The sequence below is a fragment of the Sturnira hondurensis genome, unplaced genomic scaffold (genome assembly GCF_014824575.4).
Source record: "Sturnira hondurensis isolate 20B ecotype Veracruz unplaced genomic scaffold, ASM1482457v3 Scaffold0021143, whole genome shotgun sequence".
Taxonomy (NCBI): domain Eukaryota; kingdom Metazoa; phylum Chordata; class Mammalia; order Chiroptera; family Phyllostomidae; genus Sturnira; species Sturnira hondurensis.
This window is the reverse complement of record NW_028093774.1, coordinates 8,486,495-8,502,966: the sequence shown is the minus strand read 5'-3', so window position 1 is coordinate 8,502,966 and position 16,472 is coordinate 8,486,495. Positions and strand designations below refer to the sequence as shown.

The 16,472-nt window shown below is 57.5% G+C and overlaps 1 protein-coding gene across 6 annotated transcripts in view; it reads right to left on the bottom strand.

The window, feature by feature from the left end:
• Positions 1-16,064, bottom strand: part of TTC7B (tetratricopeptide repeat domain 7B) — a 209,687-nt gene extending 193,623 nt beyond the window's left edge. For 4 of the 6 annotated variants that reach the window (XM_037031807.1, XM_037031809.1, XM_037031808.1 and 1 more), the window contains exon 1: positions 15,889-16,063. In XM_037031807.1, coding sequence (XP_036887702.1) covers positions 15,889-16,009 — 121 coding nt within the window. In that variant the 5' untranslated portion in view covers positions 16,010-16,063. Of the gene's footprint in view, positions 1-15,888 lie in introns of all 6 variants that reach the window. The other 2 variants (XM_037031805.1, XM_037031806.1) reach the window with 1 other exon arrangement.
• Positions 16,065-16,472: the final 408 nt, after the last annotated feature.

The window sequence follows — 16,472 nt, the reverse complement described above, 5'->3', positions numbered from 1 at the left end:
CCTGCCAGGCATGAACTGTCGAGAGATGGAGCCCGTTTCCCTCCCAACCAGCCATGTGAGCCCAGCCAAGCAGCTTTGCCTTTCTGCTGCAGGGCCAGACGGGCAGTTCCCCATCTCTTTCCTGCCCCCACTGCTGGGATTCCCAGTGACGGGAGGGAGGAGGGGCTAGAGGGTGCGCAGGGCTGTGTTCACCTATCCCACAAACATTTGGGGGGGGTTAAGGGAGGCTGCAGAAACCAGTTCCCCAGGGACCTGGAGCAAGATAAAGCCTGAGATCAGGTGGAGACCGCCCCCGAGGACAGCGTGGGACTTAGTCCCCCACAGGGGCTCCTGGGCCCTGGGTTCATCTCCAGGCCGACAGGCCCCAATCCCATAAGCCTGGCGGCTGGCACAGCTCAAAGCCCAGGTGGCCTCGGCCTCCTGATCCCCAGGGAAGGATGGGTTGTGGCCTTTGTCACTTCAGGTGACTGCCCCTCCGTCACAGTCCTTTCCCTTGCAAAATAAGCAGCTGACACAGAGATCTGATCGTGTGATGCAGAAAAAACTAGCATTTCCACTCTATTCCAGGGAGTACTTGATATCAATACAAAGAGAGAAAAAAACTCAACAACTCGGTTTATATGTCAAGAGAGAGGCATTTAGGTCTATTCAAACAGTCCCTGCTGGCGCTGCCATCCAAGAGGAAAAACACAAACCCCATTCAGGCAGGAGCCAGTCCTGCCATCCCCTTTGTTACTCAGCAGAGACAGCCACAGCCAGGTTTTCCGCTTCTTAGTCTCCGTAGGACCTCGGGGAGCTCCACCCCCCTGTAATCTGGCTTCTTGTAAGTCACAGGTAACTTATCGTTTGGTACCGGTCATCCCTTTGCTCCGCAAAGAGTGTTGGCCGGAAAACAGGCCCCGTCGGATGGTGCTAGCAGGAACATGAACTGGTGTGAGTGGCCACAGAGGGCAACTTAGCGGCACCTGTGAAACAATTATGCGCCTGCGCCGTCTGACCCAGAAATTCCAGTTTTAGCAACTCGCCCTGTAGACGCAGGCACTCCGGAACACAGGAGACAGCAGGGATGTTTGCTGCACGCAGCCCGTCTACTGCACGCAGAGGGCGGAAGTAACCAGGGCCTGTCACACGGACTGTGGGGCAGCCCATGCGGTGGGACATAGTGCGCCTGCCGAGCCGAGGGGAGAGGTCAAAACACAAGTCCACATGGCTGGACCGCGCTAATGGCCCCAGGCCGTCAGCCTCCCTGACTCCACACCTGCGGCCCTTGTACTGGCCCTGGGCGCAGCCAAAGCAGGACCTGCTCCGATCCACAGGACAGCACGGGTCTGATGCACGTGGCACCTGGGAAGGGGCTTGTCTGCTTCTGCTTCCCTCAGCCTCCTCTGCGGCCACCACAAGAACATGCTTGGGCTGGCCTGGGGCGAGGAGGCTGCCGGGCAGCAATGTCATTGAGGTGATCCACAGCTGGCCGAGGACACACAAGCAGGCCCTGAGAAGCCCACAACCATGAGAAATAACAAAATGTGGCTGTGTTAAGGCACTCAGTTTTTGGTGGTTTCTTACAGAGCAGAAGGTAACAGCCTCAAAGAGAGACACAAACCAGGGTGTGGTGTATATCATTATTGTGTGTAAAAACTAAAACCAACAACAGACTGCCTCCTACACATACAGATACACGGACGGCATATTTCTAAAAGGACCCCGGAGAGTCCTCAGAGTGGTTGTTTCTGTGGAAGGGCCCGAGGACACGCAGGTGATGCAGGAAGGCCGCTACTTGTCATTATACACCCTTTTGCATCGTTGGAGCATGACTGCCATGTATACCGTTACTACACAAAACTACCAGGTGATCCAAAAGAGAGAGACGGCCGTGGCGCGGTGTGCTCCGAGCCTGCAGTGGCTGGTCCGGTCGCCCACACAGGGGTTCACATGACCTGGTCTGTCACCTCAGAACCAAGTGATGGAGTCATAAGTCTGCAGTTCTTACCCCCCGTCCATCTCCGCTGTCCCTGGGCCATCAGCCTCTCCTCACCCATGCTCCAGGCCCTCAGCATCCTCCCCAGGCCACTGGCCACATGTCTCACCTGAGGGTGCCTGCCAGGACATGCTACACCTCCTTCCCTTCTCCTGCCAAAAGCCCAGGCATCATCTGAGTTGCATTTCAGAGACACCTGGGAGAAGCTTCACCTGGCTCTCCTGGCCTGAGCGACCCTCACAGCACTCTGCACACTCATGGGTCAGCCCACATTCCTTCCGCACCTGCGCGTGCACCAGGGACCTTGAGCAGTGAGTGAGACCAGGCAGGTCTCTGCCACATGGAACTGACGTTCCCAGACAGGTGAGACGAAGAGATAAACCAGGAAAGGGCCTGACGGTGGTCAGAGATGTGCAGGGAACTAAAACTGACAGGGAGGGCTGGGCGGCTGCCTGAGATGATGGGGTGGTCCGATCAGGGAGAGTCTCCAAGGGGACCTGGGTGATGACAGTGAGTGAATGGCGGAGGAAGCCCCTCACCCGGCGCACAGAGGGCCCTGGGGTGGGAGCCAGCTGGTGGGTTCCAGGACCAGCAAAGAGGCCAGGGAAGCTGGCGTGGAGGGATCCAATCGGGGCAGACCAGTGTTCTTGCCGACTGTGGTGAAGAGCGCGGTGTTCATTCTAACTGCAGCTGCAAGCCTTGCACTGGAGGGGGGGGTGGGCATAAGCAGGGGGACAAAATACACCGATTTAGGTTTTAAAAAGCTCCCTGTCTGCTGTGTGAGGAAGGAACTCAGGCTGAAGCCGGGGGGCGGGGGGCAAGAGCAGAAGTCTGGTGAGAGGTGACAGACACTTAGACAACAGGGTGAGAGTTCAGAAACGTTGGACAAAGGAAGAAAAGGGCCCAGCGAGGGCAGTTGGAGGTAAAATAAACAAGACTCACTGACGGGCTGGCCTGGATGGGCAGTGAACAGAGTTAGTACCCCCACCAAACATGTCTACGTCCCAACTGCTGGAACCTGCAAAAATGTCATCTTGCATGGCAAGAGGAACTTTGCAGCTATAACGAAGTTCAGGATCTTGAGATGGGAGGGTTATCTGGGTGGGCACTTTGGTCCTCAGAGGAGGGAAGTGGAAAGGTCAGAGTCAGAGAAGATGTGGCGAAGGCCACAGGGGCAGTTGCAGAGACACAGGGGGAAATGAAACTGCTTCAGAGAGGGAGGAGGGGCCATGAACTTGGGCGGGTGCAGCGGGGCCCCGACCAGCAACCCTCGGGCCGCATGCAGCCCAGCACAAAACTGTACACTTACTTAAAACATGATGAGATGTGGTTGTGATTACGTGTTGCAATGTATTTAAGGTGTGGCCGAGGCAACTCTTCTTCCTCCAGGGTGGCACGGAGATGCCCAAAGGTTGGACCCCCCTCGAGGCTGGAAAAGGCCAGGACACAGAGCTGGCAGGAGGAACACAGCTGTGCTGACACCCGAGTTCAGCTCAGTGAGACCATCCAAGAGGAAAGCAAACTCATGCTGTCTTAAACCAGCAAATCGTGACCTGCCAACAGGAAACTGATGCACTAGGGAAGAGGAAGGGAGAGGGACTAAAGGCGAATAGGTGTTAGGCTGCCCAGCAGAGTAAGCGGTGGTACCGTTTGGCCGTCTGCCGAGGTGAGGAGGAGAGAAAGCAGGAGCTCTGTTTTTACCGACTTCATTGACATTTGCTGTCCACACCAGAAACCAAGTCGGCGGACGGGGGTCCGGGTCAAAGCCGGCGCAGACTGAGCGGCAAGGTCCAAGGAGAGAAAACCAGGCCTGTGTCTGTCACAGAGACCGAGAATAAAAAGTCTCCGGAAAGAGAAACAGGTCGAGTGGGTTAAAAGCAATGGGAATATCAAGAAGGAAAAGACAACAAACAGCCATCAGATTTGGCAACACAGAGGCAACATCAGAGGGTGACCTTGGCTTTGGAAGTCTCTGGGGTGTGCAAGCAACACAAGCCCAGCTAGCAGGACGGGGGGCCTGCAGATTCTGCAAGAGGCTTTGCTGAAAAGGGACAGAGAGATGGGGCAATAAACAGCGACGTGAGGTTAAGGAAGGTTTCTAACAGCAAGGGCTAAGGCCTTGGTGTCCCCTGAAGGGAGGGGTCCAGGAACGAGACAGAGGCAGAGGCTCGACTCAGGAGAGAGAAGAGCAGCTGCAGCAGCCCTGTCCTGCGGAGGCCAGAGCAGCAGGGATTCTGAGTGGAGGAGGAAGGGCTGCTGCCCCTGGAAAGGAACGGAAACCTCCAGGCAGTGACAGGAGGAGAGCGGCGGACTCCGCGGTCGGAAACGAGCGGGTTTCCTCATTGTTTCTATTTCCTCAACAAGGAATGAGGCGAGGTCCTGAGCAAGGGTGGGGGGAGGACGTCCAGCGGATGTAAGAGGCCCCGGGAGAGAAAAGAACATCTGAGGCAGACATTCTGGAGGGGGGGGTACAAACACACCGGGAGAGTGGCAGAGCCCGGGAGATCATCGGTCACCAGGTGCAAGTGGCCAGCGAGGCGGAGGCCTTCTGCAGAGCATGCGGCTGCTGGGCCACACATGCCAGGCACGGCGATGGTTTGGCCAGGGTACAGGCACTGACACCCAGCGGGACGGAGAAGAGAGGGGCACCTACCTCAACTAGAAAACTAGAAAACAGCCATCAGTTGTCCCCACACCTGCTTTAAAATGTAAGTCGTACCATGTCGCCTCTTCCCCCTCAAAACCCTCCAATGGCTCCCATCTCCCTCACAGTGAAAACCGAAATCCTCGTAATCTATCACCTGGCTCTCCGACCTCCACCCCCTCGTGCTCACAGCTCGGCACACAGCGGGTGTTCCCTACAGATTTCAGGAATGAGTCAATAGGTACGTCTCCCCTTCACGGACAGGGCCCAGCCAAGCACCTTCCTCTCGGCAGACTCGGCACCTCCCTGGGGTTTCTGGTGCATGGCGGGGGTTTGATTGCTGACTGAGACCCGGGCCTTGGCATTTCTACCCCCGGGCCCCATGGCTCCCCCTCCACTGTCTTTGTTTTGATTGTGACCCAGTTCAGAGGGCCTGGCCTGGCTGTTTGAAAACTCCTGACTGAAAGGCAAAGACGACAAAAGTCAAAGATTAAAGAGCTCAAAACAAGTTGGCAGAAATGATACTTTGAGAAAACCTTGGTAGTTGGAGCCCAGGCTTCATGCCAATGCCTCCTCCCCGCGACCACACATAATGCAGAAGCTGGAAGGCCAGGTCAGGAGGGCAAAGTGTGGGACAGAGACAGTAAATCTGCTGTGCAGGCCACACACACGGGCACGCGCATGCGCACGCACACTTCCCCTGGAGTCCGAGCCTAAGAAGAGAAAGGTAACTCGAAAGTCATGAGCGTGCAGTGGGTCTGGCCCGTGCCCAGAGCTCAGAAGCACAGGAAGTGACTCGGACGGGTCAGGGGCCACGTTATCAGGCCGGCCCAGACGGCTTGGAAATGGCTCTTTCCGGAAGTCGGCTCCACGCAAACAAGTTACATGAGCACCCGCAGCATCAATACACACTTCTTGAAAGGGCAAAGCCCCCGTCCAGTCCCTGCCCTCAAGAAGAATGGTCTGAGGGGGGACAGGTACCACTGAGCCCCGGCACAGCGGTGTGGAAAGACCACCAGGGACACTCAGCAGGGTGTCAGAGGTCTGGGCCTGAGGAATTCCTCCAAGTGAGACTGTGGGCACAAGGGACACTGGACACAATCGGTGTGTCCATGGTGGGGCTGGGGCGGGGGGCGCTACCACGGCGAGTGGACAGCTGCGGAGGGCCTGGGAGAGCTACTTGCCCAGGCCTCCAGGCCCAGAAATCCGTGGCTGCCTCCCTCGGCCTGGTGGGCCAGGGAAAGAAAAGCAGCGCTGTTGCAGGTCCCTGGGCGTGGCTGCCCTGCCAGCATGCCCTCCCCGGCCGGACAGCCCCCAGGGCTGGTGAATGTGAGGGAAAACACTGCTTCTTGCTAGGCGGTGACCCTGTGAGGCCAGGCACGGCAGGTCCTCAAGGGAGCCAGGGTTCACGGCACAGGGGCCGAGCCAGCTGCATGCGAGCAGAGGGGACAAGGAGGGGCAGCGTTGGGACCCGGAACCCTGCCCTGGGAAGGACCGCTCCACAAGCGTCCACCCTACAGTTGCACAAGCAACAGGGTGAGGTCGCCAGCAGTCAATCAGTGGAGAGAGCAATCCGTCAGCCGGAATCCACCCAGAGCCCCGGCAAGTAGGGCGACAGTCACCGCCAGATGACTCCAAGACACTGAGATGTGGGACCAGCCCTGGGGGGATGTGCCTTCCACAGCCCTTGTCCCTCCGCCACTCCAGCCCTGACCACACACGTGCCAGGACTCTATGTACTAGATTCAAGTGCACAGATGGTCTCAGCGATCTCGGCCTTCCCAGGCCTCAGGATGGGGGCTGGCACACAGTAGGTGCTCAGTAGACGTTTGATGAGTGAATGAATCCAACTCAGCTCCTCCGAGGCACAGGCCCAGTTGTTCACTTAACAATTACTTGAGTGCCTACTGTGTGCCAAATGTGCTATTGGTGCTTGAGAGTTAGCAATGCGGTCTCCTTCATCTTTGTGTCCCCACTGCACACTGCTGCCCCCCCACATCCTACCGCTGGTTCACTGAAGGGCTGAGTGCACGACGCAAGAGGAGGCCCGGGGAGTCTGTCAGACCTGGCTGCAGCCCCAGCTGTGCCTTTGGCAGTTCTGTGACCCAGCAAAGACCCTGCCGTCCGCTTCAGGCCTCAGTCACGGGCCGCACAACAGGACCCCAGCCCCACCCGCAGCCCCTCTTTGCTGACATTGTTCTGAGTGAGATCCTGCCCGCTCCCTCTGCCCCTGTACAGGACTGAGTATTGGGACCCTCCTCCCACACACAAAACTCCTGATTCAGTTGGGCTGCTTCTGATGATAACACTGCTGCCAGAAACTGCATTATCTCATTCGCTCCCCCAAACCACCTTCTAGATAAAGGGTAAGGCTCAGAGAAGATAAGTGACTTATTTACCCAAGTCCGGACAGGCAGTAAGTGGCAGGTGGGATCAAACCCGGGTCTCACATGGCAAAGTCCACTGCCTCCTCCTGCCTTCCCCTCTGCTAAAACCCCCCATGCGCCTGACAGTGCTGAGGGGTCCCTGGGGGGTGGGGCTTCCAGTGTGAAGACCAGGTATGTCTCAGGTCAGCTAGGATGTGTGAGTCACCCTAAGCCTGGCTTTTCCAACACCCTCCTGGCTCTCTGCCGGGCCTTACCCGCTGCCACATAGGCCCACCCTGCCTCAGCCCCCTGGCAGTCTTGTGAGCGATGCTGTCATTGTTCTCCTCCGGCTGCAGGGTGACGCTCTGTCCCACCCCTTGGATGATGGATGCCAAGTCTGATCCTTGAACCCCCTGCGTCACAATGATTTGAGAGCTAGTTCACAATCTTGCTTCCTGAACCAACCCACCAAGACCTCCTGAGGCAGAAGCTGGGGCCCAGCCTGGGAAGTTGAAGTGCTGACCAGCCCCTAGGTGGCTCAGCTGCTCAGGGGTTGAGCGTGGACTGCAAAGCAAAGGGTCACTGGTTCGATTCCCAGTCAGGGCACATGCCTGAGTTGTAGGCCAGGTCCCCAGTGGGGGCCATGTGAGAGGCAAACACACATTGATATTTCTCTCTCTCTCTTTCTCCTCCCTTCCCCTCTCTAAAAATAAATAATAAATAAAATCTTTAAAAATGCAGATTTCCAGCCCATCTGGGACCCAGAGAGTCACCACTCCAAAGGAGAGGTTGTGGGGGGGCCACAACATCCAGGCTCCCTGAGACCAGGCCCCCAAAGCATGGCCACGGGCCAGCGGCATCACCTTCACCTTCACCACCCCAGACCTGCTGCGTCCCGAGGTGGGACAGTCGGGGTTCTCACAAGCCACCTTCCTCATTCGGGGGCTGAGCAAGTTCAGAAAAAGATGAGTGAGACAGAAAGAGCTAGAATCTGGCTCCACGAACAGCTCTGAGCCTCAGTCCACATATGCCCTGTGTGGGTTCTGAGCCCGACCCCAGTCCTCAGGCAGTCGCTGTGATGGTGGACTGGGATCCACGTCCACGTTCACGCTCAGGACCTGGCACACAGCAGAGACTCCGAAATGCTGCTCCTGCTCCTCCCCTGCTGGCCCCACTGTAACACCCATGCAGTGGGAAAACGAAGGAGCCGGAAGAACTAGTGATGTGCAGGAGGGCCCTGGGGGGAGAAGTGGGTGGGGATTCGGACTCCAGGTCCCGCAGCCTCTAGACCAACCAGGAACCAACTGTTTGGCCGGCTCTGGCACCTCCCCCACTGCCACACTTGATGAGCAGGGACAGACAAGCCCGGAGGGCGGCGGGAGCAGTCGCCACACCATTAGGTTTCCTGCGGCCTGCGACTGCACCAACCTAATCCAGCTGCCGGCACTGCTCGGGCTGGTCCTGGCGGCTGATGGGGGCGGTTCTCAGAGGTCTCAAGGAACCCTCTCCCCTCTTTCTGGCTCCTCCGATGGGAAACACTGGCTTTCACACAAGTCAAGGGCCTGCAACCCTCCAGCCTCTGCCAAGCATGAGGTCACCCAGAGGGGCAGGAATCCATCCACGTGAGGTCAGCGTGAGTCAGGAGCAAGGGTCATCCTGCGGGAGCGCCCAGTGCAAAGCTGGCCGGAGGCGGGGGGTGTGCTCCCGATAAGTACAGAAGTATGCCAGTTAGAATGACCTCAGCTGCAAGTAATGGCCAAACGCCCGACTCAACGTGCCTTCAACAAGAAGGCACTTACTCTCTCTTATAACAGCAAGTCCAGGGAAGGTGAGCAATGCAATGAGGGCCCACGTTCTTTTGTCTTTGTGCTCCACTCTCCCTGGCTTGGCCTCATCCCCTGGGCCGGGTGCCCTTGAGATGACTGCAGCTCCAGGCCTCAAAAACCAGAACAATCTCTGGGGGCCCCCCGGGGGGGGGGCGGAGACAGACCATTCTCCTTCCCCCTGAAACACGTATACGTCACTCTGAAGCATGAGGAAATCTTTCTCAGAAGCCCCCCTCTACAGCAAATATCCTTGATGTCTCATTGGCTAGAACTAAGTCACATGCTCATGCTTCAACAAATCACAGGCAAGGGGGTGGACCCACTGGGGCCAAAGCCCACTTGCAGTGAAGCGTATGGCCCGTGGTACCTGGTACACAGCAGGGCTGAGAGATGAACAAACCCAGGGCTCAATCGGAAGGAGGAAGATGATGGAGGTGGAGAATGCTGCACTGACAACCAGGGTGCCTCCGGCTGGCCGGAACTCACTGGATGCCTGCAGCCCCAAAAGTAAACACCAGCCCCTGAAGGATGCCACTTCTCAGGGATGGGGTGCTCACCTGTACTTCGGCCCTCTCCCCATTTTGCAAGGCCCTCTGACTCACCTCCTCAGGCCTCTTCCAGCTGCTCCAGGGCCCCGCCTCGGAAAGGCTGTGGGCCACCTCAACACAGCCCGCCCGCGGAGAAGGGGTCATGAGCCCATGGGCTTGTTGGAGCAGAACCATGTCCGTGTCTGGTAGAGGCTGACCACCTTAGTGAGGAGACCGCCTTAGTGAGGAGACAGGGCACACGCCCCTGTAGGCGATGTGGGGGAGGGGGAACACCCCTGAACTGGGAAATGGGAGTCGACACCCATTGCCACCAGAAGCAGGAGGGCTGCCCTGGGCAAGCAGCAGCCTGCTAAGCACATTCAGGTAGATGTTTGTAGTTTCGTTCTTCACTGGGTCCTTACTGCCACCCTACAAATTGGGCACTATCACCACAGGGTCACAATCCGTTACCCATAATTTCCAAAATCCAGAAATCTCTAAACACCAAAAGCTGGTTTGTGCTGCTATTAACTCCCTGGGCAGCAAAACCTCGCTGAACCGACACCACGCCATGTGTAGGCTATTTACCCCTTTTGCAGTGACTGTTTATATGTGTTGATGCAGAAACACTGACGTGTTGGATTATGAGGCGCTGTCCTGACTCCCCTGGAGGATCACACACTGTCCAGCACAGGTACCATATTCTGAAAACCTGTGCAATCTGAAACACATCTGGCCCCACGGGTTTCAGAAAAGGGATTTGGACGTGTGTCCCCATGGCACGAATAGGGTATCTCAGGGTAAAGTCACTCTCGTTAGGAGACGGCAGCACCACACTTCGAGCTGAGCAATGAATGCCAGGCTAGAGCCCTGACCTGCTCCATCTGTTCCTGTCCTCGCTGGCCCGTGGCTCTACCGGAGATACCTCCGTCTCTGAGCCTGTGTCCCCATCTGTGAATGGGGAGGCTGGACTAGGTTGGTGGGTTTCAAGTGTGTCTTTTAAGCACATTAACTGTCCCTTCAAAGGGGACTTGAAGGAAAAGTGTCACTGCTCCTGTAAGTGAAGTCTACCTGTCCAGCCACCAGGATCCACAAGCATGTCCCCAGAGGGGTTCCTTGAGAGTGCATTTTGAAAACTGCTGTGCAGCGGGACCCCGCCCATCCCAGCCAGTTCTAATAATGTGTGGTTGTCTTCCTTGAGGCAAACAACCTTTTCCATGAAGGAAGGACAACGGGGAAGAATCTGGACCAGGCCTTGACAGATGGGTAGACTTCTGACCCACAGAGAGGCCTCCAGAGCCTCACGGCACAAGCATAGGTGAAAAGACAATAAGCAAGGTGAGCAGGAGGAGGCCCCAGCAACCGGGGTGAGGGAGGACAGGACAGCTGGGAAGGTTGGCTGGTCAGGGGAATGAATGGCAGAAATCTTCCTTCCTCCCCAGCCAGAGCCTGAAATTCCTCCAAACAGGAGGCCGGGGGTAGGGGGGAGTCGAGCAGCCCTGGCCCCACTTGTGCAGCCACAAGGCCACGGTACTTCTGTCCTGACTACAGTGACCACAAGCTCCAATGCCCAACTGGGCCATCCATGTTTACTGTTGAATTAGCGAGTGTTTTGAATCCGGAAGTCAGGACATGTGGTCTGCCGCACAAGTATGACTTTTAGAGGACAACAGGACAGAGTATTTGGACGCAGGATGGCCGCCCTGGGAGGGTCAGGAGGGAGGGCCACTGGGGTCTGGGTGTCCTTCCCTCCCGTGGAGGGCAGTTGGATTCCCAGCAGACTGCAGTACCCCGCGAGTGTCCAAAGACGTCATTCTAAACAACAGCGCCACCTTCTCACCCCAGAGCAGATGCTCAGCTAAACCTCAGCCTTGCTTCCAAGGAGACCCTGGGGCTGGCCCACCATTAACTCCCACCCCCTTGGGAGGGTCCAGAGGCCTGAGTTAGACCTGGGGCGGCCCAGGAGCCCAGCCCGCCCCCAGGAGGGAAGCCATGGGGCTGCAGGCAACAGCACCACTGGGAATATCAGCGACGGGCAAATGCAAGAGCCTCACTCCCGCTCAATGGTCTAAATGCATTTTGTAACCAAACGTCGCCCCAGAAATCATCTTTATTCAGGCACCATTTCCCTACCGACCCATCACCAAGAGGTAATTAAAATGTCTCAAAAATCACACCTAATCCAAAGGGAGGAGACTCCTTAAAGCAGAAACTACATCTGGGGCCCAAATGTTCTAATTGGGTTCACCAGCTGAGCTTGTGCCTAAGATCAACAACTGGGGAAGGCGGAGAAGGAGACCCTGCCCCAGACCAGGAGTGGCTGTCCTCTGGGGCTGGCACAGGCCTCCAAAACACCAACATGCACACGAGTCTTGACCAGGCACAGGCTCAGGTGTGTCATTCCTAGGTCTCCTCCTCTTTCTTCCCACCCAGGTGGTATCTGGGGTGTGGCCGCCTTGCCCGGCGTTATACCGAGTCAGCTGGAGCGTGGACGCCAGCATTCACATGCACCAAAGTCCGCCTCTATCAGCTCACGTGGTCCTCACAGCCATTCTGTCGTGCCTCGAGGAAAGGCAAGCTCTGAGAGGCTGAGGGACAGGCTCCAGGCTGCCTGGCCAGCGGTAGGTAGAGACCAACCGAGGGCCCGGTGCCAGACCGCCACTCTTCCTCCCACAGCAGGGGACCGCGCCGCTGGGAGGCTAGAGGGCGACATTCTGGGGAGAGAGGGCAGCTGGGACCGCCCTGGGCCATGACTTTTCTGGGGACCTTGCTAAGCTGCGGTGTCTGGCCCAGAAGGTCTGGCGTGGGGACTGAGAGTCGCCTTCCTCACGTGCTCTCGGGCAATGCCCACGGTGACCTCATGTCAGGCAGCAACAGCCTAGACGTGAGTGGCATTTTTTGCTACCCTTAACTTGCATGATCACTTTCTCGTGGGGACTCCCAGGGTCCTGGCATGTTGTTGACACACATTTTTGCTTTTTCTGAGATGACGAGGTTAAAATGGTGATTATGCATGAGGCAGAAAACAAATATCTGGATTTTTTTTTCAGTTGGTCATTGGCCCTTTTCCTCCTTATCCACCTCTTGGCTAAACTGTCTGCACCCGTTCACCTGGAAGGAGTCAGGCCAGAGCAGCAGGCTCTGGAAGTACTGCCACTGAGCGCCCTTCACAGGGGGGACTGCCATGCTCCCTTTCCATACGAAACTGATGCCGCTGGGGAACGGGGGCACGTGGGCTGCAAGCAGGGGCCCCGAGAATTTGGGAGTCCTCAGCTCAGAGCCCTCAGTGGCTCCCATCTCACTCAGAGAAAAGCCGATGCCTTAACCGGGCCCCACGAGGCCCCACGAGGTCTGGCCCCACCACCCCTCTGCCTTTGAAGTCCCCTCCCTGGAACTTTGGTGTCATCTCGGGTGCGGCCTTCCCAGTGGAGCTGTCCTCAGCCACCCTGTGGGACTAGCTGTCCCTGTGCCCCCACCACCCTGCTCCACAGCCCTCTCCCGTCACCCGCTTTATCCTTCCATGGCCCTCCCCCACCTGCCATCCTGTCCATTTTAGTTAATGAGCTCAGGTCTGTCTCCCTGCCCCTTCTCAACTGGAATGTGGGCTTCACGAGGGCAGGGGTGTTTATTATTTTTGTCTATTTTGTTCACTGATACATCCCCTGTGCCTAAAACAGAGGGTAGCACATAGCAAGTACTCAGTATTGTGAAATGGATGAATGAATGGCATGCCTACCACAGTGTCGGGCTCTGGGACGAGCCCTGGGAGTCATTAGCTCCTTTGAACTTCGTAACAAGCCCTGCGAAGTTAGTCTTTTAATCCCCATTGTAAGATGAGGAAACTGAGGCTCAGAGTGTTTAAAGGACTGGCCGAGGACACAGAGTGACGAAGTGGCTGGTCTGGGACTCAGGCTCCGGTCTGGCTGGTTTCCGAGCATGCTCGTTTCTGCCTGTGGCTGCCTCCAAGGCAACAACTGTCTTAGTATGACAAACACGACATTAACTCACTTTCCTTATTGTAAGCAGCAAATGCTTTAGCTTAAGAATTTTGCCAAATCTCCCCCTGGCCAGCAGGGTCCAGTGTGTTGGATGCTGTCCCACAAAGCAAAAGGTCACAGGTTTGATTCCCAGGCAGGGCACACACCTGGGCTGTGGGCCTGGTCCCCAGTTGGTGTGCATACGAGAGGTAACCGATTGATGTTTCTCTCCCTCTCTTCCCTTCTCTCTAAATAAATACATAAAATCTTAAAAAGAACTTTTCCAAATTTGCCGGGAACTTGAGGTCTAGTGCATCCAAGAGGGTCTACGGGGCAGCTCATGCCCCCGAAGCCAGGAGGAAGGCCTACCACCGACCAGTTGGTTCAAGGGAGGCCCTATCAGCTGAGGGAGGGGAGACACCCTCCTTCGATCACTTCTCTGAACCCCAAAAGAAAGCCACAGTACTTCCGGTGTTGTTTCCATTTTTCCTTTGCTCTTTGTTTTTCCAGTCTTCCTGAGCAATCTCTTCAACCTTTTGAAGCCTGGGTAACCGTTTGTCACCACTGGCCGCTGCTCACCGTGTGGGCTCTGGGGCAGGAATCTATCTCTTGTGAGTTTCCACAAACCGGCCTTACACACAGACCCAGGAGCCACAGTGCCCCACATACTCGCTATCCCCCAAGACCCATTAATGACTGTGGCTTAGGCCACAGGGACAAGACCCCGGAAAGGGAGCAGAGTCTAGGGGGGCTGTGAAGGTAACAGGCACCTGTGCCACTGAAACCCAGCTGCCGCGCATCCCACGGTGCCCTGGGCTGCCCTTCTTTCGCTGCCCATCCTTCTCGATTGTACAAACCCACAAACACAGTGAGTGTTTTCTTTAAACACTCACTACCTGACACTGCCCTGTTTACTGATTTCCATATTTGCAGACTGTCGGTCTCCTCAGAGGAGGGGAAGCAGGGTGGGAGCGGGTCTGTGCCTGGCACAGGTGGGCATGCCAGCACTGGTTGGATGGGTGAGTAAATACAGCAGGAACCAGTGACTCTGGAAGAAAAACCAGGGGACTCACACATGAACCCATTTAATCCTAACTCCAGCCTGCCCCGAAGGTATTATATGCCCGCATAGCTGGGCAGCGACAACGTAAACGCCAAGAAGAAATGAGAAAATGCTGCAGGTGAGGAGGGGAGAGGTAGGAGGGAAAGCTAGTGAGCCTTCCGGGGAGAGCAAGGTCAAGCTGCCATGGGCCCAAGTGCCTTCGCCTCAAACGTGTTTCCTCTGTGCTGAGCCCAGGGAGATCTGCGCTTCCTCCATGTCCCTGGAGGGACCATGGCACCTGCATTCGCCCAGGACAAGCCTGCCCCAAGTGTGATAGGTAGCACAGCTGTGAGTGTGTAAAACCAAGTCCTTATTTCAAGGCACGATTAACATAAAAGGCCCAAATATAAACTAGTCTTGGAGAAGACATGTGACATCCCTCTCTATTTCTGGGTAGTTTGAGGTGAGAAGGTTGAAAATAGTGCGCGGATGTCCTTCCTTAGAGCAATGTCATTCATTCATTCATTCTTTCTTTCTTTCATTCATTTGTTCAGCCGTGTGCTCACGCAGCCTCAGGAAGCCTGAGATGAGCCAAGACAAAACCTCTGCCCTCTCTCCAGCCCCCTGGTGCCCGTGGTTTGGGCGGGCACTAAAGGACAAGCGAATATCAACAATGCTTGCTTCCAAAACAAATAGGGACACGTGGAGCTGAACTCTGAAATGGGAGTTTTGGATGCAATTTAGATTTGAGTGGGTACAAGAACCAGTTCAGCCAGTGGGGTCATGGGCTAACTCCAGGCCCAGTTTCCCACTCAGTGCCTCCCTGAGACTCCCCCACCCAACCCCACTTCCCACCATTCTTCAACCACATTCCCGCCTTTCTCTACAGTATTCTCCATCTGGACTCCCCTGAGTCTGCTTGCCCTATAATCCTAAAGGTGACCTCCCTAGGTCCACCGTTTGGACAACCCACTCCCTGAACCCCAGGACACACATCTCAACCCGCCCTCCACCACCGCCCCCCGCACACACCAAGCCTGTGCTTCCACCTGGAGCCCCTTGAACGCCATATGTTTACAAACCCTATTTCCCAGGGGTCTCTGTTCAACACCCCTATAAATACATCCTGACTCCTAGGGTACACCATACACACACCCTGGAAACCCCACACACTCATACCCATGTCCTCAGGAAGCAGCCTTCCCAGCACCTCCAACTTCTTAGAACCCCAAGGCCGGCCCCTGACGCCCTGGGACCCAGGTACAGCAGGCGACTCCTCGAGACCCCCTGCACCAGACTGCACAGAAGCCCGCGTCTGGGGCGCCAGGCGCAAGCCCTCACCCGCCGGACGCCCCTCCACGCGATTCCCAGGGACCCCGGGCTCCCGAGGCCCTGGCCCCGCGCACATCCGCGCCCCGTCACCCTCGCGGCCCAGCTGCGCCCCTGCCTGTGCCCCGCGCCGCGCCTCGGGGTCCCGGCCCACCGCGCGGAGGCCGCGGCGCCCCCCCGCACCCCGGCCGGCGCGTACCGTTGGCGATGAGCTTGGCGGACAGCTGCTTGACGAGCTCGGGGATCCGCTCCCACTGGCACTCGGAGCGGCAGCGCTCGATCTCAGTCTCCAGCCGCGAGCCCGCCTTCCTGGTCGCCATCGCGGCCTGGCCCGGCCCGGCCCGCCAGCCCGCAGGCCCCGCAGCCGCGCCGCCGTCGCCCGGGCGCCCCCTCGCCGCCGCCCGCCGCCGCCGCGGGCTCGGGCTCCGGCTCCCGGCTCCGCGGCGTAACGGGAGCGCCGGCTGGGAAGGGGCGGGGAGGCGGGCGGCGGCGGGCGGCGGCGGCTCCCGGGTCGGCGCGAGGAGCGGCCCCTGCCGGCCGGGGCCGGAGCCGCAGCGTGGGCGGGGGTCGGGGCTGGAGGCGGGGCCCGAGCCGGGGGGCGTGAGGACCGGCGAGTTTCAGGGGAGATCAGGGAGGGTGAGAGAGGCCCCGTCAGCGGGACTTGGGGAGGACTGGGGTCGACCCCGAGGTGGAAGGGGTGGGGGCCCCGGGGGTGGTGGAGGCAGGGAGGAAAGGTCGGGGTAGGGGGCTAGGGGATCCCGGTAGGATGGGGCCAGGCGACAG